At 49.0% G+C, this 22910-nt stretch overlaps 1 protein-coding gene across 11 annotated transcripts; it reads right to left on the bottom strand.

The window, feature by feature from the left end:
* Positions 1 to 1400: 1400 nt before the first annotated feature.
* On the bottom strand, positions 1401 to 13984 carry Mavs (mitochondrial antiviral signaling protein). Of its 11 annotated transcripts, none has more exons than XM_075962218.1 (7): positions 13898 to 13984; positions 10569 to 10749; positions 9047 to 9224; positions 7863 to 8032; positions 6751 to 6976; positions 3680 to 4167; positions 1401 to 2975 (listed from the first exon to the last, which is right to left on the bottom strand). In XM_075962218.1, the coding sequence occupies exons 2-7, from the start codon at positions 10683 to 10685 to the stop codon at positions 2544 to 2546; spliced, it is 1611 nt and encodes a 536-aa protein (XP_075818333.1). In that variant the 5' UTR covers positions 10686 to 10749; positions 13898 to 13984; the 3' UTR covers positions 1401 to 2543. The 11 variants fall into 11 exon arrangements, with proteins under 11 accessions (XP_075818333.1, XP_075818337.1, XP_075818342.1 ...); XM_075962222.1 differs by having other exon boundaries at positions 10569 to 10716; positions 13898 to 13978; XM_075962227.1 differs by having other exon boundaries at positions 6838 to 6976; positions 10569 to 10716; positions 13898 to 13978.
* Positions 13985 to 22910: the final 8926 nt, after the last annotated feature.

Below are 22910 nucleotides of genomic sequence, written 5' to 3'. Positions count from 1 at the left end.
GTGCATGGATGCTTAGGAAGCATGAGTTCCTCCAGCCAACAGTGATCATTCTGTCAGGAAACTGCTTCCTGACATCCATAGTATGTGTACCCAGACACCTGTGGGTACAGATGCTTGGGGTTCTAGTTCATCTTGTCCAGATCATGGCTATGATGGTAAACTGGCCCAACCCTCCCTTCTACACAGCTATGAATCTTACTGCCCCCGAAAGCAACAAACACAGGACTCCTGGGACCTGACGCTGGCCAAAGCCTTCCTCTTCCTGAAGCTGGCATCTGGGATGCCTCCAAGTTGATACCAGCTGGAGATGATAATGTCATTAAATGCAGGCATAGTCATCAAAACAGGCAAAGTACAGGGAAGGCCTTTGACACTTCCTACACATCCTTGACCTAAGAGACGCCTAGTGACCTATTACTGCGCTTGAAATCTCACCATCTGGGTGACACTCTGTAGGGCTATGTGTTGTATTATTGAGATATCTCTTTTTAAAGCTACCCTGGAATGGCCACACTAAAGCTAGTGCCCCACACAACCATTCACTAGCACAGCCAGCATGGCACTTGGGAGAGGGTAGGGAGTCCAGGAGTTGGTGGGAAACAAAGGTGAGCCGGGCAGTGGTGGTGCCCGCCTTTAATCTCAGCACTTGGGAGGCAGAGGCAGGGGGATCTCTGATCAAAGTCAGAGTAAGTTCCAGGACAGGCAGGACTATACAGTGAAATCCTGTCTTGACAGAAACAAAATAAACCAAAAACAATAACAAGAAAAACCAAAAAAAAAATTGAAAAAAATTAAAGAAACAAAGGTGGTAAAAAAAGCAGTGCAGACTTGAGGGGAACAAATTACATCGAGATTCATGGCACAGGCTGAAGTGCACCTTGTAGTTCAGAAAGTATAGGTCATTAGTTCATTTTCCCCTAGGGCATGCAGGGAAGACTGTGACAGCAACTCCCAGCCCTGATGCCTCTAAGCTTTGTGTTCAGAACAGAGCCCAGAGATGAAGTTGGCTCCATGCCTAACCCTTGCCCAGCAAAGGACACCTTAACAGAACCCATGACGATAGCCTCAATACGTCTTACTGGATTTCTTTTCTTTCTCTGGAGGTTGGGTCTCACTGTGTAGCTCTGGCTGTCCTGGAACTTGCTCTGTAGACCAGGCTGGCTTTGAACTCATAAAGATCTGCCTGCCTCAGCCTCCTGAGTGATGGGATTAAAGGTATACGCTACCAAAATCAGCCTAAGCTTCGTTGTATGTCTGATGTAGATGTAACTAGACTTCTTGCCCATGGAAGAAAGAATATGCAGCACTTATCTCTAACTGTGCAGCCAAAAGCCTTAGCACCTTTCCATTTAAAAGTGATAACATGTATCCAACTCCTAAGAAATACAGAACTCACAAGATTTGCACACATAAACTTTTTTTTTAATTTATCTTGATAAAATTAGAACCTATTAGCACATATGTATGCATATTCGCCCCATTTCACACATGGGAAAATTAAGGCACAGAGGTTTATTCCTTGTCAGAGATCTCAGCGCCAGAGAGACATAGAAACACTATGTAGGCCAAGGCTGTCCTCTTAAAGACAAAGACTGTGCCATTACAAACCTGAACTCTGCCTCTCAAGCTCGCCTTAGTTCGACCAGGCTGGGCAGGAGGGTAAGTACTTGGTGGTCATACCCTCTGGGCTAGGCATTACATAAATATCTATATCCTCCAGTCTCAGAAGAGCCCAGTAAAAGCAAGAGCTTCTCACTGTCTACCCTGGGAAAAAGACTAGAGAAGCCAAACATCGGCTAATGCCAGAGAAAGAATGGAACTGAAATCCAAGCCCAGCCGAGCTCCGCCCACTAGGTGTTCCATCAGCCAGTGTGGGAAGCCAAAGAGAATGGAGACCAGGAGGGAAAATGTGAAGAGGAGGGGGTAAGGAGGCTAGAGGAAGGGCTCCCAGGGTCTTCCTCAGGCCTGGCAGCTGCTTCTGGTTTTCTTGGAGTCCATAGGGAACCACGTGACCTTCCCTTAGGGTAGCCTGCCTGTGGAGGGGGTACAGAGAGACAGAGGATTCAAAGTTCCCTAGAGACCAGCCACTCTGCTACTCCCAGGCTCTAGTGCCAAGGCCTTAGGCCAGACTGCTGGTGGAAGGCACAAGATGTTATGGGAGTTCTCACCAATACACCTGTGCTTGTGTTTCAAAGAGCCTGGGCAGGATGAGGGGCACCATCAACAGAGTGACACCTCCTGATCTTCAGGCTTGGGCCAAGAGGGATGAGGCTGATGGGGACAACTGCTTAGAAGCACATAGCATGAGATCCTAAACTGCCGTGTGGCCAGGTCAGAAGTGGTGGAGCTAACCCAGTGCCTCAAATACCTAAAGACCAAAAGACGGCATGAACTAGGATGGAAAGAGTCTCTTTCCTACCCCAGAGGATGGAGCGCTTGAAGGAATCACCATCTCTAGGTTCCCCTAACTCAGCCTCTACCAGCCCGAGCCTAGAGAACATGCTTGACGGAACTGAGCAAGTGAGTGACACACAGCTGAGGCTTCACTGGGCCAGGCGCCTACTACGGTACAGCATCACTGCCAGGAATGCAGCCAAGAGTGCACTGGTTGCCCCGAGCCACTTAGCCCAGGATACTGAACTGGCACAAAGCTCTTCTTTCTCTTCTGGGGGCTCCTGGGTGGCTTGTGGCCCAGGGCTTCCTTCCAGGAGGTCAGCACTGGGGCTCTCATCCACCTGGATCCTAAAGGACGAATACTCATTCTCCTCTGGCCCATGATTGGGTCCTGAGCCGAAGGAGCTGCTGGAGCTGATGGCAAGGTCCAGAGAACAGCCTGAGAACGGCTCATCCACCTGGGACACCAGCACACCTGGTTTGCTCATCTCAGTCGTGGAGCGCAAGCTCCTGAAGCTGCCATCTGGTCCGGGCAGGTTGCCTCTAGTGGTGCCTGTGGTTGCTGGAGGCTCTAGGGTCTCCTGGAAACACAAGGAGAGTGGTGGAAGGAGTTCAGGTGACAGGAAGACAAGCTAGGTTGTGTGGTCAGGGCATGAACTTGCATCCCATAATAGCTGAAATCACCCTCTCTTGGGGAGTCAACACACAGCTGGGAAGGAAGTGACCAAGGCAGCCCTCTCCCACTCCCTGAGCTGCTGTGAGCGTCACTGCTAGGGAGCCCTTGCTGGGGTGTGACAGATCTTGCACTATTTGGGCCCAAGAGCAACAAGGCAGCCACAAGATCCAAAGGTCTGTGACGTTGGTTCCTTCAGATAAACAGGGAAAGTGGCTATATTTGTCACTGGGTTGGAGTAGCTGCTCCAAGACAGATGCCTGAGACCACTGCCCAATGAAGAACAGCGCACATGAGCCACCAAGTTCATTCCTCACTACTTCAAAGTGGTACTGCTCAAAGCCCCAAATGAGTTAATATACACGTCAGTGGGGGTGGTCTCATGCCCCACCCTGCTGAAGGTCTATGCTAAGAAGTTCTCATGACTACCATTCCTCCTGCAAAACAAGGGGTAAGGGCTGGACGAGGCTTGAACACACCAACACCTTGAAGAACACCTTGAAGAACCAGACCAGAGACAGCACAGAGACTAAAAGGGTCAGAGGGTGGAGCAGAGGATCAGCTGTCTTGGCAAAGTGGACTAAGTCACTATTAGGAGGAAGAAAGACTCACCTTGGCTTTGCTGCTGCTCATGTTAGATGGCATTATGTTGGCAGGTGCTTTGGCCACACTAGCAGGCACTTTGGATGGCATTGCGCCAGCATATGCTGAGTTGATGGGTAACTTTGATGGCGCTGTATTGGTGAGCACAGAAGAGGGCACTGCAGCAGTGGGCTTTGAACTGATCGGCAGCTTGGAGGATAGTTTGGAAGACACAGTAGTTGTTGTTACCAATTTGGTAGAAGTCACTGAGCTGGTAGTTATAGAATTGGTGAGTTCTCCCCCATCAGTGCTGAGACAGGGGGCAGCCATGGCCTGGTCACCAGCTCCCTTTGCATAAGCCAATTCAGTGGAAGGGGGAGACAAGGAGGTATCAGGAGATGGAACAGATCCCGTGGCCCCAGGCATGTGGCTTGTCCTACGAGTAGTACGTGGAAGGGGCTGGAAGGAGACAGTGGGAGACACAGGTCCATGCTGCGGTATGGGAATGGGGTCAACACCTTCAGGTAGGGAGACAGAAACAGAAACAAACTCAAAGGACTGTTTTGTGTTGAGGGCTAGAGAAAGGTCCCCCGGCCCTTGGTTACACTGTCCCTGCCATTTCTGGTCTCCCAATTTTGGCTCATGGGGAAGATTCTTGCCCTCAGTCCTTGACACAGAGCCCTAGTCTGTCCTATCACCAAAATAAAATGGCCTCTACTTTCATTCACATCCAAAAGCTTGATGCGTGTTATAAATTATTCTTTTTTCCTTCCACCCTGGACACCTGTCTCTTGTCCCACTTCTGCCTCTTCTCCCTGAGACATTCCCCTCACTGCTGTCCCCCGCTACCTTCCAGCAGGAGCAGTCCTGAATCAGGGCAGGGGACAGCAGGACGGCCCAATAGAACCACTAACACCAGTCAATCAAACCACAGGTTTATGCCCCCAGGAATAAAGACCCAGTAGTCCCAGGAAGAGAGCTTGATCTGATGACACGAGACTCTGCACAGAACTCTCAGGATACACATGCCAAGGCTGACAAACATCAGAAGTGATGTCTGCTGTCTCACCCTAAACCTAACAAAATCTCCTGGCATGGGATCACAAACATACTACAAACGAAGTGCCCTCTGCCCCCATGGTTCACAGCAGTATTTCCTGAGAAATGTCTTGTGACAAGCTGACATTACAAAGCACAAATGGTTGACCGAGGGCTGTCTGGGGACGAAAGAAGTCGGGAGCACTAAGATGATTTTCCCCAACCTTTAACTGTTTACACAGCAATTCCAGGGTATCGAGGGCTGACCAGGCACCAGTGGCAAACAGAACAGAATCAGGAAAGCAGAGGTGAGCCATTCTAGACTGGAAAGCCAGGGTGGACCGAGAACAGTCCTGGGGGGAGCGACAGGTTCTGATCCGACTGACGACTCATCTGGAGCTGAAACACTTCAGGGATTTCCTGGGGTCTTGGTTACTTTTCTATGGCTATGACAACACCATGACCAAGACAACTTATAGAAGAAATCACTTAATTTGGGGCGCATAGTTCCAGGGGGGTTAGAGTCCATGACCATCACAGTGGGGAGCATGGCAGCAGGCAGGCATGGTGTTGGAACAGTAGCTGAGAGCTTACGTGTGATCCACAAGCAGGAGGGAGAGAGAGGGAGAGAGAGAGCTAACTGGGGATGGCATGAGTTTGAAACCTCTAAGCCTGCCAGGCAGTGGTGGATACCTTTAATCCCAGTACTCGGGAGGCAGAAGCAGGTTGGTTTCTGTGAGTTCGAGGCCAGCCTGGTCTACAAGAGCTAGTTCCAGGACAGGCTCCAAAGCCACAGAAAACCCTGTCTCGAAAAACAAAACAAAACAAAAAAACCGAGCCGGGCGGTGGTGGCACACGCCTTTAATCCCAGCACTCGGGAGGCAGAGGCAGGCGGATCTCTGTGAGTTCGAGGCCAGCCTGGTCTACAAGAGCTAGTTCCAGGACAGGCTCCAAAGCCACAGAAAACCCTGTCTCGAAAAACAAAACAAAACAAAAAAACCGAGCCGGGCGGTGGTGGCACACGCCTTTAATCCCAGCACTCGGGAGGCAGAGGCAGGCGGATCTCTGTGAGTTCGAGGCCAGCCTGGTCTACAAGAGCTAGTTCCAGGACCGGCACCAAAGCTACAGAGAAACCCTGTCTCGAAAAACCAAAAAAAAACAAAAACAAAAAAAAAAAACCCAAACGCCGGGCGGTGGTGGCGCACGCCTTTAATCCCAACACTCGGGAGGCAGAGGCAGGAGGATCTCTGTGAGTTCGAGACCAGCCTGGTCTACAAGAGCTAGTTCCAGGACAGGCTCCAAAACCACAGAGAAACCCTGTCTCGAAAAACCAAAAAACAACAACAACAACAACAAAAAAAAAAAAAAAACCCCAAACAAACAAAAAACAAACTTCTAAGCCCACCTCTTCCTAGTTCTTTCTACATGGTTCCACCAGCTAGGGACTAGGTACTTAGATATATGAGCTTGCAGGAGCCATTCTGATTGTAGCCACCACAGCTGGGAACTAGAGCTCTCCTTGTGCATAGCAGGGTTTCAGAGCTCCCTCATCAGCTAGTCCTATGCTATCCTCCCATCTTCAGCCCTTTTGCCTGAATGCAGAAATGGCCCTAGCTCTCTCTCACGCGTAGCAATGTGCAGCAACACACCTACACAACAATCACAGTCCTCAGTGCGACTGTACTAGTTTATCCGTTCTCGGAATCTGGGCTGACCTTATTACTTTTTTGACCACAAAACCCAGCAGGAGTAATGAGGCCAGTTTTGAGCCTATACCTCACAGCCCTGCCTCTCTTTTATCCAGAGTCTTGCCCTGACGGCATGGGATAGGTTTGCATGCTAGAGGATGAGAGAGGCACCAGTCAACGGACAGCAGCAGAGCATATGTGTATGTCAGGGAATGCATGGGAGGAAGTCAACAAGACCAGAAGACCTACCCAGCTGAGCCATGTGCTAATAAATGACTGTTTGAAGCTGCCGCTACTCTACTCATGCATGCACACATGTACACATGCACACATGAACACAGATGCATGCTCTCTGACGTGCATCTTTATTCCTACCCTGCATCCTGTCCGAGGAAGGCCAAGTGGTAACTGTAACCCTCCCCTTCCCTTGGGAGGTCTGAGGATACCACTTTCTATGCATACTTGCTGTGGATGTGCCACCCCATTCTGGTTCTTGACCATGATGCTCTCTGGAGGGCTGAGGACTAAGAGCTTGTAGGTTGGGCGAGGGCATCAGAGAGTCACCAGTCCCGAAGCTGGCCTGTGGGACTTGCTCTGAGTTCTGCAACAGAGGAAATGGTAATAAAGAAATTGTTTCTCCCAAGAGCTGACAAATCTTTATAAAGAACAGCAGATATTTATAATGCATCTCCTATAGGCCTCAGCTCCTGTTCCCAGAACCCTGGGAACCCTTGCCTTGCTTCTGGTCATAGGTAACCTGTACATACCATGGGGTAACTGATCAATAATATACTTACTTGCCTAATATGTCTTGAGTTCCTAGTGCCTACTTGGTTTTGTTGTTGCTGTTACTGTTTTGTTTGTTTCTTTCAGATAGGGTCTTTTGTATCTCACCCTAGCCTTGAACTTACTATGTAGCTAAAGATAATTTCTGGTCTACCTGCTTCTCCTCTGCATTAGGTTTATAGTTGTGTGTCATCATGCCCAGTTTAAATGGTGCTGAAAATGAGCTCAGGGCTGTGTGTATACTAGGCAAGAACTCCACCAATTGAGAGCTATATCCAGCCTCCCAGGATGACCTCAAATGCTTTAGAAAAACAAAAACTGGGGGGCTGGAGAGATGGCTCAGTGGTTAAGAGCACTGGCTGCTCTTCCAGAGGTCCTGAGTTCAATTCCCAGCACCCACATGGTGACTCACATCTATCTATAATGAGATCTGGTACCCACTTCTGGCCTGCAAAACGCTGTATACATCATATATAAATAAAATCTTTAAATAAACAAAAACAGGCCGGGCTATGGTGGCGCACAATTTTAATCCCAGCACTCGGGAGGCAGAGGCAGGCAGATCTCTGTGAGTTTGAAATCAGGCTGCTGCAAGAGCGAGTTCCAGGACAGGATCCAGAGCTACAGAGAAACCCTGTCTCGAAAAACAAAAATCAAATAAACAAAAAGCAGCAAGCTTGAAGTGGACTGTGAGAACATACCTCTCCTGGGGACCTTGGTGGCTGGGTGTCCTGGACAGGCCTGGGGTAGCCCGATTTCTCTTGGTAGCCATTGTCAGGAATGCTGTGGCCTGGAGCATAGGCAGAAGGTCCTGCAGCTGTGGCAGGAATTGCTGGTGACTCCAGTGGCGCTAGGGAGCGGAGTGAAGTCCCTAAAGGACAAAGACATAGTGATGTCCAGAAAGAATCACAAGTGTCCTGGTTATTACCAGACCTGGAAGCTCTGGGGCGTCTCGTCTCCCTTAAATAACTCCGAAAACTGACCTGATGTGGGGTGAAAGCATCACTGAGGAGGGGTGGGGGGAGAGCAGCTGGAGAAGACAGGAAAGGTGGCAAGAGAGATGGGGGGCACGAGCCCAGCCACACTGCCGTGGTCACTCCTCTCTGTCCCAAGGCTTTCCCTCACAGCTGTCATCCTCAACTGACCCTTGCCACAGCCCATCTAGGACCCCACCACAGTCACCATCTCTATTTGAGAGAGCACTGTTGACTTCCACAGATGAAGACACCAACTTGGAAAGAAGGGAGGAAAAGGGAAAGAAAAGCAAACACGTGTGTTCAAGATTGGCTTGACTTTTCTTTCTGGATCTTCTCTTTGGGGACAACTACCAACACCACCTCCCCCAACCCACCTCCGCCCCACAACATGACTTGGCAGGGACATTAAGAGGAATTAAGGAACAACTGGGCAGCTGGGTGTTGGGCTTAGAAACCAGGATATTCTCAGAGAAACCTTGGGGAGGGAAAGAGAAATGAAGAGTGGGGTGAGCGATTGGGTGTAGACTCTGCACTCTCCATTGTAGAGAAAGGAGACAGGACAGAAAATGAGGACCAAGTAGGGAGGCAAACATCAGAGCTACAAAACTGACAGCAGGTGCCTTGGGCCGGGCATAGGGGAGGCATGAAACCCCAGCTAACACTCAAGGCATCACCCTGGGGTGTCTATCCACTGCAGCCATACATGAGGAATGTGGCCATCAGCCTCACTATGACTGACTAAGAAATTAAGGGATATGGCCAAAGATGACACAGCTAGTGAGTGGCTCAGCTGGATTAAACCCAGGTATATCCTATGATGGAGAGCGATGGAGACAGAAAGGCAGGAGGTACAAGGTGAAGGAAGAGGGAGACGGGGCCCAGGAAGGAGGCAAGGGCAGGATGCTCACCAGGAGGCAGGTAGCTCTGATACACTCGAGTCACTTGCTCAGCCAGACTAGGCAGCTCACAAAGTCTCAGGGCCCGGATGAAGACCTCTACCCAGCCAACCCGACGCTGGAGCTTATGGAAGAGGTCCCAGAGTGTGTCCCGGTTCCCTAGTTGCTTGTAGGACGCCCGCAGTTGATCCTGGAAGACAGCACAGCCGCTCTGCTCAGGCCAGGTGGCCTAGCCTTTTCTCCACTCAGACGAGAGCTACTGCAAAGGGGACGCTAAGAAAGCCACAAGAGGAAGGCAGCTACGTGAAACTAGGTGAGAGTCAGGACAAGGTCAGGGCGGTAGCCCACGTATGGAATGAGGAAGCACAATCAACTATCAAGGCAGCTGCCAGGAAAAGGCGATGGCCATGTTTAGGTTTGCAGGCACTGTCCCATTAAACGCTATGATCATCCCTACTTTACGGATGAAGAGGCAGAGGCTTAGCAGAAGCAAAGCAGCAAAGGGGGCAAAGCTTGAATCAGGCAGCTCCTGAAGCAAAGGGAAGAGTGAGTAAGTTGATAAGGAAAAGGGGCCCAGCAACAATGGGATGAAAGGGGGCAGAGAAGAAAAGGGAGGGGACCAAGAATGGGAAGCCAGGCAGGCAAGAGTAGAAATACAACAGCAGCTGTAGTTTTTTTTTTTAATTATTCACGGGGATTCCCACTTGAAAACGATCAATCAGCTTGTTAGTCTCAACACTGGGGAAGCTGAAGTAGGAGGATTACGGGTTTGACACCAGACTGGGCCATGTAGGACGACCTTGTTTGAAGAAAGAGAAAGAAAGGAGGAAAGAGGACAGGAAGGGAGAGGAGGAGGAAGAAAACTTGGTAGAGGATTAGGAGGAAGTGAAGAAGAGAGAAACAAGTGACAAACCACAAGAAATATTTACTACATACTAGATGGCAGCGTGAGGCCAGTAGAGTCTCTGGAGTGCCCAGCCCTACACTGTAACACTGTCTGCACAGGAGACTGCACAGAAAACAACAGTACTCCGGAGACCCCAACAGCATACAGGCAGCTGCTGGGAGCACAGCCGCCTATGCCATCTGAGAAGAGTCCAAATATAAACCACTTCACTGGCTGGTGAGAGCAGGAGCCCGCAGTAAGTCGTGGTGGTGGAGGAGTTCTCAGAACTGACCCTCCAGGCTCTATCCCAAGATAAGATCCTAGGAGAGAACGAATCAGAACCAAGTAGGACCAAGATCCAAGGACAGGCAAAGAGAAGGTTCTGAAAAATTAGGGAGCCAGAGCCTGGAAACCTGCCGATCTGGGGTCAAGTTCTTGAGTGCAACATAAAAACAAAAGGAAATCAACAATGTTAGGAAAGCCACCATTAGGAAAGCCACCGTTAATGCACTTGATCTGACAGTCAGAAAAGCAGGGCAGGCAGCAGCCTCAGAGGCCTTGGTCTGGGAGAAGGGCTGGGAGAGGATGAACTTGGATGGAACGGCCCTGTGCTCAGAGCACTGGCCAGCTGCGGCTTCCCTAGCTCACCTGGTCACTGGGTGTGAGGCAGGACAGGTAAGGTAGGATCTCCAAAACGTCAACACAGCAAAAGTTGCTGTGGTTGTCCCGGATATACTTATAGGTCTTCTCTTCAGCAAATGTCATGGCTGCTCAGCTTCTGGAGTGGACTCCGGCCCTGGGAAGGATGGGATGGACTGAGAGAGATGGACTGGAAGAAAGATCACACAGGGCAACAAGTTGGCAGAGGGTCGGAGGAAGGCAATTCTTTCTCAGCTTTTAGAATCTTTGCTTTTTTTTTTTAACTTCCTTGCTTCTTTTTTTAAAAAAAGATTTCCTTTATTAATTTAAAAAAATTATGTGTATGTGTGGGTATGAGCATGGATATGTGCATAAGGGAAGGAGCCTGGGGAGGCCAGAAGAGGGCATTGGAACCCCTGGAGCTAGAGTGACAGGCAGTCGTAAACTGCCAGACGTGGGTGCCAGGATCTGAACTCTAGTCCTCTGAATAGCAGTGCACTCTCCTAAGTACTGAGCCACCTCTCCAGCCCCAAGATTTATTTATATTTTATGTGCGTGGGTGTTTTGCCTGCATGTACGTCTATGCACCACATGCCTTCAGAGGCCAGCAGATGGCATCCCATCCTCTGGAACTGAGTTACAAATGGTCGTGAAATGCAATCTGGCTGCTGGGACTCAAATCCAGACCTCTGGAAGAGCAGCCAGTGTTCTTAACCACTGAGCCTTCTCTCCAGTCCCCTTAAGCTTAAATTTTTTTAAATGAGCCACTTTTAAATTCTTATTCACTTACTATTGTACGTGTATGGTGGGTGTGTGAGTGTGTGCACATAGTCACAAGCACACACACAAAAAGCAGGGGACAGTTTCTGAGTTGATTCTCTCCTTCCATTTTGGATTCATCAGGCTAACACAGCAAGCACTTTTACTGGCTGAGCCATTTCACTCACCCTAAATGTAAACCTTTTTTATTCCCCGAGATAGGGTTTTTCTGTAGCTTTGGAGCTTGTCCTGGAACTAGCTCTTGTAAACTAGACTGGATTTGAACTCACAGAGATCCTCCTGCCTCTGCTCCTGCCACCACTGCCGGGCCCTCAGTGTAAACATTTAAAGTGCCTTAAATGCAAGCAAGCATTACTTATGCAGCATCCCCCCCTTAAGGGCTAAGAAAGACAAGGTCTATGTGCCCTCCACATGCATCCAACCTATGTGCTATGGAGTGGAAGCGGTCACAGGTCAGTTAGCACATCCCCAGATGAGACAATGGGACAGAAGTCCAGGAGGAAATGCCCTGCTTGAACTGAGTGCTCAAGGAAGGCCCTCTGATTGGTAGCATCTAAACTGTGCGGTCCTTCACTGTGAAAAGAGTTCTGAGCAGAATGCAAAGCAGACGCAAACGTTTAAGATGTGTTTCTCCACTGATGACAACTTATGCTGGAGAAGTTGTGGGGAAAAGGGAACACTTCTGCATTGCTGGTGGGAATGCAAGCTGGTACAACCCCTGTGGATGTCAGTGTGGTGATTTTTCAGAAAATTAGGAAACAACCTTCCTCAAGATCCAGTAGTACCACTTTTGAGTATATATCCAAAGGATGCTCAATCATGCCACAAGGACATGTGCTCAACTATGTTCATAGCAGCTTTGTTTGTCATAGCCAGAACCTGGAAACAACCTAAATGCCTCTCAATTGAAGAGTGGGGCTGGGCAGCTATGTTCCTGGTGCTTTGTGTACAAGGGAGGTGGGGGAAAAGAACAAAACTTGTTTCTTGGAAGCTGGGGCAGGGGAGGTGCCACCGCCTACACTAGGGAAGTCAGGGGGAAGTCACGGAAAGACAGCAGCACTTCAGAGCTCCATTGTGACAAGGTCAACTTGTTGCTGGATTCCAAGAGTATTGTTCAAAAGAGAAGAAGGAAGGGAGAGAAGGGGGAGCCAGGTGCTCTTTATTGAGTATGGGGCCTCTGGGAGACAGCGTAGCTGCTCCAGGTGCAGGCCCCGGCTACACGTGAGAGGAAATACCAGTTCTGCCTAGTGACCCATGGCTCACGATATCACGGGCACTGCTAACTACCAAATGCTACATTCCTTTGGAGAGCCACAGATGGAAGGTTAGGAGATCAGGGAGGTAAGATTAGGGTCTGTTGAGCCTCCGGGAGATGAAAAGAGAGTTCTGGGGCAGACAGGCTGGTGAAACCTCGGCCCCTCCTTTCCCAGATCACCTAGAAAGATACGACGAGGAACTCAAACTAGCAATTTTCTGCAGTCCAGCCACCAGCCTGAAGGCACAGATGGGGGCATGGAGCCCCACCAAAAGCAGAGGAGCCTCACATTTGTTCTCTTGAAGGCTCGCTGTTACCAGGAGCAGCCTAGAGTTCTTTCAGCTAGTCCTCTGACACAATCACAAGTAAGAAGGAAGTGATACTATACTGACCCTGTGGGATTTGAACCCAGACTTTTTGCCATGGACTAACAGAGCAGAGAGGCCCCGCAGGAGAGTCATCTTTATGTCAAGGTCACTGCTTGGGGACGCGTCTACAGGGTGAGAAGATGCGGCATTTAGGCTCTCTGAAGCATAAATCTCTCAGACACGGCTGGCACTAATGCAGCCCTCACTGACATTCACCTGAGTTCAGAGATCAAGGCCGAACGCCCTTCAGGTTTTGAAAGCTTGACGGTATCCAAAGAACATTTTTTTCTTTCCTTTGTTTTCATCCTTTTCCTCAAACGTCTTTCCCATCTCAGAGAAAAGGAGATGGCAGGGGTATTCTGGACAGCAAAGCTTCCGACCTGACTTCCACGGAGTTTCCGACTGGCTCACGGAAAGAAATATCCACGCGCCCGAGGGACACGTCTCTTGGCCTCAAACTAGATTCCCGGCGGGGCCCAGGTCTCCAAGTGCAGGGAGGCTGTTTTGAACAGGTGTCACTGCCCACAACTGTCCAGACCCGGGATCAGACCGTACTCCGGGCTGGCAGGCCTACTCTCTGGCGCGACTGCCACAGGTCGTTGCGCGCAGCCAGGCCTCGCTGGAGTCATCAGGGCCAGGGAGAGGCAGGGGGCACGCCGAGGTTCCTCCTGTCCAGCCAGGGCAAACGCTCTGCACCACCTACCTGCTCACTAAAGGTGCCGGATGCGGCTCGAGGAACTCCCAGGGTCCCGAATCCGAGTGGGGCGGAACGCGCTCTCCCATAATCCCGTCGGGAGCCTCCCCGACCCCGCGTGCTCAGGCCCGGGGCGCTCCCGCGGATTCCGCGCCGCACTGGGCTCCGGCCAAGGCCCCCTCCCTGAAGGGCAAAGGTGAGCACCGAGCCTTGAGAACCCACTCCCGGGCTGCGAACTTACCGAGAGGAAACCAGACTAGTCAACAGGTTGACCCGCGTACGACCGTGCAGAACCCTCCCAGAGCAAGAGGGCGGGGCGGGGCGAGCCGCGCGCCCATTGGCCAGGGCGCGGGGAAGAGCTAGGGAGGGGTGGGGCCGGAAACTCTGCCATTGGCTGGGCAGGGTCTGGACTGGATGGAAGTAAGGTTGCTGGTTGGGTAGGAAGGTCCTGAGCCGAGGAGGGCCAGCCCGGTCGTGGGGGCCTTTGGATGCGCCCCTAGTTCATGAGCCGCTGCTCTAGCTGCTAGTGCTCCATAGACCTTGCTTGGGGGCCGTTCTGGTTCCCTGCAGAGGCATGAACGAGCAGATTATTCTCTCCTTGCTTGGTCTAGAGCAGTTTCCACGGGCAGTCCAGAAGCCCAAAAAACTGGAGTTCTTGGATTCTGTCCTACCTCCTCAAGCAAAGCAGCTCTCCTTTTTAGTCAGGTGTTGGAGGAGCGAGGGTTACCAGTGCCTGGCACGCTGTGCTCCGTAAAGGTGCGCTGTCACGCAAATGTCACAGGGGCGTGAGTGCCTAGCCAGGCGACACGAGTAGGGACCGTGGGAATATGATGCAGTAAAAGACTTTGAGCTATGAACCCATGTCTGGAGCCTTACAAACACTTTTGACTCCAGCACCAGGGTGACCCGACACCTCTGGCCTCCTCTGGCACCTGTACTCACTGTACACCTACCCAGGTAATTAAAACTAAGATTAAAATCTTTTTAAAAACTACACCCACTAGAAAAGGTTCTAGTATCTTTATTCTTAATAAGCAAATTATTAATTTACTTACTATAAATTAATCAAATGTGCATCCGTAAAATGAATGGGCAGACTGTGACCAGTACACAGCAGTAAGAGGTCACAGCTTCTCGATGCACATAACAGGGGTAGGCTCTCACATAGTGGAATGGGTGGCGTGGCTAAACGGCGCTCAGCTAACAGACAAAATAATGCATGCGTTCTGCTTCCAGTCACATGTTTCAACAAGAAGTAAAAACTAATGTCCTTCAACAAAAGTCATGTTAGTTACCGCGGCACGCCTGGAGGGTAGAAATGCCCTGTAGTTTTGCTGTGGGTGCTGTGTGCACAGCTTGAGCATACGTGGAAATGTGTCAGCGGGGCTGGTGAGATGGCTCAGCAGGTAGAGGCACTTGCTGCCAAGCTTGAGAATCTGAGGGAAGGAGAATCAGTTCCCAAAAGCATTGGCATCTATGCCCCCACAAATGTAAAACATGAAAAAATTTGAAAACTCCACCAATGGCATACTTAATGTTACACTTTCCTGTCTAGCACAGATTCGAAAGAGAAGCCTGAGGGATTCCGTGGGAAATCACTACTGCTGCCAAACAGAATTAGTTATGTGACAAAGATTCTAGAACTCTGAGATTTTATTACTGCTTGGTTTATTTAGGGTTCCTATTGCTATGAAGAGACACTAATACCACGGCAGTTTACTTGAGGGCTGGCTCACAGTTCAGAGGTTTAGTCCATTAGCCTCACGGTGGGAAGGATGGCAGAGTGTGGGCAAACATGGTGCTGTAGGAAGGCTGAGCTCTTTCTACATCTGGATCCTCAGGCAGCAGGCAGGGAGAGTGAGGCACTGAGTCTAGGTTGAGCTCCTGAAACTCGAAGTCACCCCTGGTGACCCACTTCCTCCAATAAGGCCACACCTCCTAATAGTGCCACTCCCTGGTGAGCCTGTGGGGGCCATTTTCATTCAGACCACCACACAGTTGTTGGTAGTTGTGTAGATAGTTCACAACTTTCAGCATATACAAATCACACTTAAGTTTGACCCCTGGGACCAACGTAGTGTAAGAACTCCCGAAAGCTTTCTTTTGATCTCCACAACTGTCTGTCCCTTGACTACAAAATAAATTTGAAAATGTAAAAAGCAATTTTTAAAAATTGAGTATTGGGGGGGGGGGCTGGAGAGATGGCTCAGCGGTTAAGAGCATTGCCTGCTCTTCCAACGGTCCTGAGTTCAATTGCCGACAACCACATGGTGGCTCACAACCATCTGTAATGAGGTCTGGCGCCCTCTTCTGGCCTTCAGACATACACACAGACAGAATATTGTATACATAATAAATAAATAAATATTTTAAAAAATTGAGTATTGGTGATTTAGTCTTGCTGCAAACAACCAGGACGTCTGTGGTGATATTTTGTTTGTGCTCTAACAAATAAAGCTTACCCGAAGATCAGAGGACAGAGCTAGTCACTAGGACAGGCAGTGGTGGCACAGGTCTTTAATCCCAGAAATTGAGAGGCGGAAGCAGGAAGATCAGGAGTCCAAGGCCACACTGGTTTACAGAGGTTTAACCAGTCTAAAAGAGAAACAGAGCTCACACCTTTGATCCCAGCACTTGGGATCTCATGCCTTTAATGTCAGCACTAGGGAGGTGGAGAAAGGAAGTGATATGGCTGGGCGGAGAGAGGAGACAGGAGCTCAGCCCCTTTGGTCTGAGAATTTGGTATAGGTAAGAAGTCTCTCTAGTGGCTTGCTCTTTTGTTTCTCTGATCTTTCAGCATTTACCCCAATATATCTGGTTCCAGGTTTTTATTATTAAGACCAATTAGAATTCACCATACCGAGCTTTTACTTTATTCTTGCAAAGAGAGCATCAGGCCTGTGAGAGCTGGCTTCTAATTGTGATTATAGTTAGCCCTGTCCTTTCTGGACTTTGAAGGCATTGGAACAATCCAGCTTCTTGGCCTGCCTGGTTCCCAATCACCTGTCAACAGCTCTTAAAAATGCCTTTGGCATTCTGAGCCCCTCTGGCCACATTCCAAATGTGAACTTCATCTGGGTATAGATAAAGAACATTTCTCTCTTAGAAAATTCTACTGGATAGCACTGGTATGCGGAATAACTTCAAAAATGTTGAGGTCATGTGATACAGTCTATGACCCCAGCACTTAGGAGACTGAGGTAGAGGCAAGAACATGAATTCACTGTTGTCCAGGTCAGGGCTCCAAGGAGACTGTGTCCACTATCAGTAATCAGCTCATGTTTTCCCGAGAGAGCAGGGGTTTAGGCCCAGAGACAGTGACAGAGGGCATCAAGTTTGAAGTCAGTTTGGCTACATAGCAAGACCTTGTCTCAAAAAATAAAGTGGAAGGTGGGCGGGGGATATGAAAGTTAGGGAAAGATCGGAGAACTATTCCAGACTAAATGAGACCAGAGCGGTATAATAACTGAATGCAAGGTGCCATCCTAGGCTGGGTCCCGAAACAGAGAAAGGACAGTAATGGGACAAAGGTGAGATCTGCACTAAGCTCTATCATGTTTTGCTCTTCTGTTCTGACTGATGCCCTGCAGCTGGACAAGAGGCACTTCTGTTACTTGGAAACTGTAAATCTGAAATTCTTTCAAAATTATAAAGTAAGCCTGGCAGTGGTGGTGCACGCCTTTAATCCCAGCACTCGGGAGGCAGAGGCAGGTGGATCTCTGTGAGTTCGAGGCCAGCCTGGGCTACAAGAGCTAGTTCCAGGACAGGAACCAAAAACTACGGAGAAACCCTGTCTCGAAAATTCAAAAAAAAATTATAAAGTAAGATAAAATGAACTGGTTATTCGCATTACCCTATCTTATTGCTTGTTATATCCCCTGTTCCATAGCCACAATTCACTGTTGTCCTGGTCAGGGCTCCAAGGAGACTGTGTCAGCTCATGTTTTCCCAAGAGAGAGCAGGGGTTAGGCCCAGAGACAGTGACAGAGGGCATCAAAAAGGGCAGCATCCTCATCCTTCAGTCCTGCAGGAACTTTTCTAGACCAAAAGTAAAATTATCCCTGCCTTTACAACTTCATACCAAATAATGTTTTCATTTAAATGATGACTTCATTTATTTATTTATTGGTTTTTCGAGGCAGGGTTTTTCCATGTAGCCCTGGCTGTCCTGGAAACTTGTTCTTGTAGACCAGGCTGGCCTCAAACTCACAGAGATCTCCCCGTCTCTGCCTCTAGAGTGTTGGGATTAGAGGCATGTGCCAGCACTGTTTGGTTCATTTACTATTATTTTTTAAACACAGTGTGGCCCAGGTATGAGCTGTGGTGGAAAAGCATGGCCCTTGGATGGTAACTTAAATTCTAACACCCCACTACAGCTAGATCTGTTTTATAGGTAAAAGGCAAATGGGGAGACATTCCTTATGCCCAGGTTTCCTTCTCCTTTAAGGGACAACACCAACTTCTACAAAGACTACAAACTGGATCACAATTCAGAACGTTTATTCCTATGGGTAAGTCTGCCTTAGCACTTATATACTTGATATCAATTCAAAGTTCATGGGGGGGGGGCTAGAGCAATGGCTCAGTTGTTTTTTTTTTTTGTTGTTGTTGTTTGTTTTTTGTTTTTTGTTTTTTTCGAGACAGGGTTTCTCTGTGGCTTTGGAGCCTGTCCTGGAACTAGCTCTTGTAGACCAGGCTGGTCTCGAACTCACAGAGATCCGCCTACCTCTGCCTCCCGAGTGCTGGGATTAAAGGCGTGCGCCACCATCGCCTGGCTAAATATTTATTTATTATGTGTACAATATTCTGTCTGTGTATATGTCTGCAGGCCAGAAGAGGGCACCAGACCTCATTACAGATGGTTGTGAGCCACCATGTGGTTGCTGGGAATTGAACTCAGGACCTTTGGAAGAGCAGGCAATGCTCTTAACCACTGAGCCATCTCTCCAGCCCATGGCTCAGTTGTTAAGAGTACTGACTGCTCTTCTAGAAGACTTAAGTACAATTCCCAGCACCTACATGGTTTATTATAACCATTAGTGACTCTAGTTCCAGGGGGTCCCATACTCTCTTCTGACCTCTGTGGGTACCAGGCACACAAGTAGTGTACAGATATACATGCAGGTATCTACCTATACTCATAAAATAAAAATTAACGTCTTTTCTTATGGTCTGTGGAGGAATGAAGCTAAATAAACTAGATCTTATAGTACAGAGATTATTAGAGGATTTTAAACTTTAAAATGTTAGATGACAGCCTTTAAAAAAATTCCCCCTCTGGTGGGCGGTAGCCTTTCCTTCTTCCTAAATGCTTACCCGTCACTTATAGAGTGCAGGTAAGGTAACCTCAAAACAGCTGCCTCACCACAAGAGCCACCCCAGCTTGATGACCTCACGGAAGCTTCCACTTCTTATATCCCAAGATCACTTGTGGTTGAGGGGGGGCAAGAGGGGTAATGGTTGTAGCCCAACCCCCACCCCCTGCCTGCCCATCATCCAACTAGCTCCATTATCTTTAACACAGACCTGGCTACTTCTGTTTCGTTCTGCTCAATTAGCTGCAGGGTTGAGTGGGTGAAGGTAAGCTCTATTCCAAGATGCCGATCATATTATGCAAAGAACCTTCCCCTGGTCATGCCTCTCCCTGGTTTCAGCTTCCTATCATGGGGCCGTACATGCCCTCAGTCCCCTTGCTACCTGTTGATCTAGAGCCCTTCCTTCAGTGTCGGGTGTTCGGCTCAGGAAATAGAAGTTACTCTGGATGTTTCATGATGGAAAGGCTTGGCTGCCTGAAACATAATTTACCTTCAGTGAATCACATCAATCAATGTGTGTGTGTGTGTGTGTGTGTGTGTGTGTGTGTGTGTGTGTGTGGCGAATGCACTCCTCAGCACGTGTGTGGAACTCAGGATAACTCAGGTTTCATCTTCACCTTCTACCTTGTTTAGTGGCAGGGCCTCTCTTTGCAGCTGTAAGCTCCAGGCTATCTGGAATGAGCAGGGCGGAAGTAGCAGCTGAATCTCTGTGTGTTCAAGGCCAGCCTGGTCTATAGATGGAGTTCCAGGACAGCCAAGGCTATCCAAAGAAACCTTTTGTCAAAAAAAAAAAAAGTACCTGGAATGTTCCAAATCCCAAAACACTCCTCCCCCCACACTTTAAAAAAAAAAGGAGAGGGGGGTCTCACATAGCCCAGGCTATTTTGATATTTATAAATTGATATTTACAAACTTGCTATATACCAAAGGATGACCTTGAATTTTTCTCTTGTAAGGTTTTCTTTTGTGTGTGTGTGTATGTGTGTATGTGCGTGTGCGCGTGCTTGCTCATGAATCACAATGTATCCACGGAGATTGTAAGCTAGGACACAGTAAGAAACCACAGAAATGACCACTCCTCCACGGTTTGGGAGGTTATTTTTGTAAATATGAAAGAGAGAGAAGCCAGAAGCATCTGGAAGAGTCCAGAGCAGAGAGAAAAAGACAATCTTGCTGGGCAGAGAAATCTTCCTGGGAGCAGAGAAAATAAGAGGGAGAAGCAAGAGAAGACAATAGTGTGTGTGTGTGGGGGTGACCTTGGCACGATAAGAGAGCAGAGCCTGGGAATGGGGAGTGAGCTGTAATCTGGAGCCTCCTGGCAGCTAGCAGAGTGGGGTAGCGGTGGGGGGGGGGGTGAGAAGAGCCAGAAGGCTGGTGTGGGGGTTGATATTCCTAAGAGGTGCGTGTTGCTAGAGACTGAGGGAGCCTAGAGGTTAGTTTTGGATTTTGGTATGTAACCACAGGTATATGGCAGGCAGAAACCCATTTCACAGGTTCCTAAGGAATGCTGGCTGTAGGTTTTGATCTATCTGCCAAAAATCCTCCTATAGTTCAGCTTGAGCTGAACCTAGACTATCATTTTGGACCAAGTCAGGGGCCAGCCCTTTCCGGGGTGCTTGGAGTCTTCCCCTTTGGACAACGTGGGAGAGTTCTCTCCCTCCACCATGTGGGTCCAAGGGATCAAACTCAGGCCATCAGGCTTGACAGCAGTGCCTTTCCCAGCCTAGCATCTGTGGCCCCCACCTTGAGTTTCGGATCGTCCTGCTTCCATCGGCTGCATGCTGAGGTTACCAGTGTGCTAACACCATCACACTCCCCCCACTCTCTACCATTCAATCCATTTTCTGATTCCATCACTGTTAAGGATTTGAATGTAAATTTCCCCCTCAGGCTTACGTTTTGAGTGAACCCCAGGCAATGAATGGTGCTATTTTGGGAAGTTCTGGAAACTTCAGATGTGGAGCCTAGCTGGCAGAAGTAGGTCCCTGCAAAGTGTGCTTCTGGAGGTTGCACTGTCCTTTTGGTTCATTTCAACTGAGCATGGGGATGAGAGACGGTTTGGTTCAAGAAAGAGGAAGCATAGGATCACACCCAGCTTGTTATGAGGGTCCTGGGATCCAAACTCAGGTCCTTACTGTTTTACAGGCACGCTCCTTCCCACTGGGCCATCTCTCATGCTCACGTTCCTTCTGTTCCTTGGCTCGTACTGGAACATCTGGGCTCCCTCGGGTTTGGATGGGTAGGAGGACAGCTGCTATGACCGTCCACAAGGCTGTCTTTCTATGGGATTACACACTCATTTCCCTTGAGTAAACTGCCCGACAGAGGCTAAGCTATATTTAGCTTTATCAGCAGTTTCCAGACTTCTCCAAAGAGACGGCATGGCAGCCCGCAGCAGCAGCAGCAGCAGCGCAGTGTGAGAGTCAGTTGATGCAGTCTGGTCCACTTCCTTACCAACATTTGACACGGTCTTGGTGCTCTGGAGTTTAATGTGCAAATTCAGTTGACTGCGGAACTGTGAGAGTCAGGGCGCTGCCCCTGGAGGGGATCCAAGAGCACATTATTGCAGTGGGATTCACCTATAACCCCCGCACTGGAAAAGCTGAGGCAGGGAGAGCACAGGGTTAAGTGTATCTGAACTAAGTATGACCTTGTCTCAAAAATAATAGTAACAAAATAAAATTTAAGAAAAAAAAAACTTGAGCCAGGCGGTGGTGGCGCCTTTAATCCCAGCACTCGGGAGGCAGAGGCAGGCGGATCTTTGTGATTTCGAGGCCAGTCTGGTCTACAAGAGCTAGTTCCAGGACAGGCTCCAAAACTACAGAGAAACCCTCTCTCGGAAAAAAAAAACAAAAAACAAAACAAAACCCTTGGGGCTAGAGAGAGGGCTCAGTGGTTAAGAGCTCTGGCTGCTCTCCCAGAGGATCTGGGTTCAGTTCCCAGCACCCACTTGGCAGCTCACAACTGTCTGTAACTCCGTTCCACAGGATCCTATACCCTCTCACAGAGGCAAAATACCAATGTACATGAATATATAAAAAATTAAAAAAAAACTTTTTAAAGTTAATGGTTAAAACATAACAAAACAAAACAACCCAAACCTCATGAAAACCGTGGTCAAAAGCGGAGACGGCTGCAGCCATCCCCATTCACAGGGCTCTGAGAAGCCTCTTCGGTGCTGAAGAAGAGGCAAGGATGCTGGAAGCCGACGTAGACCCTAGCGTCATTGTTGTCACGTGACAGCAGGAGGTCGTCCTCTGTCCCTCAAATAGCTCACGGCATCTAATAATTGACTCACTTCATATGTACAGCTCCCGCTACCAAGACGTTTGGAGGTGGGATAGTTCTTTGTACCCGGCCCTTTCTCCCTGGAAGAAGGTAGAGGGAGCCAGCTGTGTTAGTTGCACCTCTTCCTCCATTCAGTGGTTGGTTTGGTGATATGGGGCTAACCTTCCTGCGGCAGCTTTGCTCTTACTTGGTGTTGCGTGATGCTATTCCCGGGGAGACACGAACTTTAGTCCCATTATTCACCCCAGATAGGGAGTCTATGGCAGTCTAGACTTTAGACTCCAAAGTAAGGATCCTACTTAGATCCAAGGTGGTAAACCAGTAAGTTTTATTGAGGTTACTTACAGGAAGGAACTCAAAGGCAGCTCCCAGCATGAGTGACAGCTCAGGAGAGCTGGAGAAACGGAGCACACTTCAGTGTGCAGGCAGCTCAGCAGGCTGGAGACTCTCTTCCAGGCAGTTTATGAGGTCTGAACCTCTTTCTGGGCAGCTGTGTTAATAAGTGGTCCTTACTGCTTATATATGCTTGGGGAGGAAAGGGCCCAGTGAACCCGGTCAGTTTCTGGGACTTCCTGAAGACTTTGAGTTGTTTACTTGACAGCGTCTCTTCAGGATGGAGCATTTTCATCTTGTCTTAGTATATCCTGTGTC

This window comes from Microtus pennsylvanicus, chromosome 2 (genome assembly GCF_037038515.1).
Source record: "Microtus pennsylvanicus isolate mMicPen1 chromosome 2, mMicPen1.hap1, whole genome shotgun sequence".
NCBI lineage: Eukaryota > Metazoa > Chordata > Mammalia > Rodentia > Cricetidae > Microtus > Microtus pennsylvanicus.
This window is presented reverse-complemented; position numbering and strand designations above follow the sequence as displayed.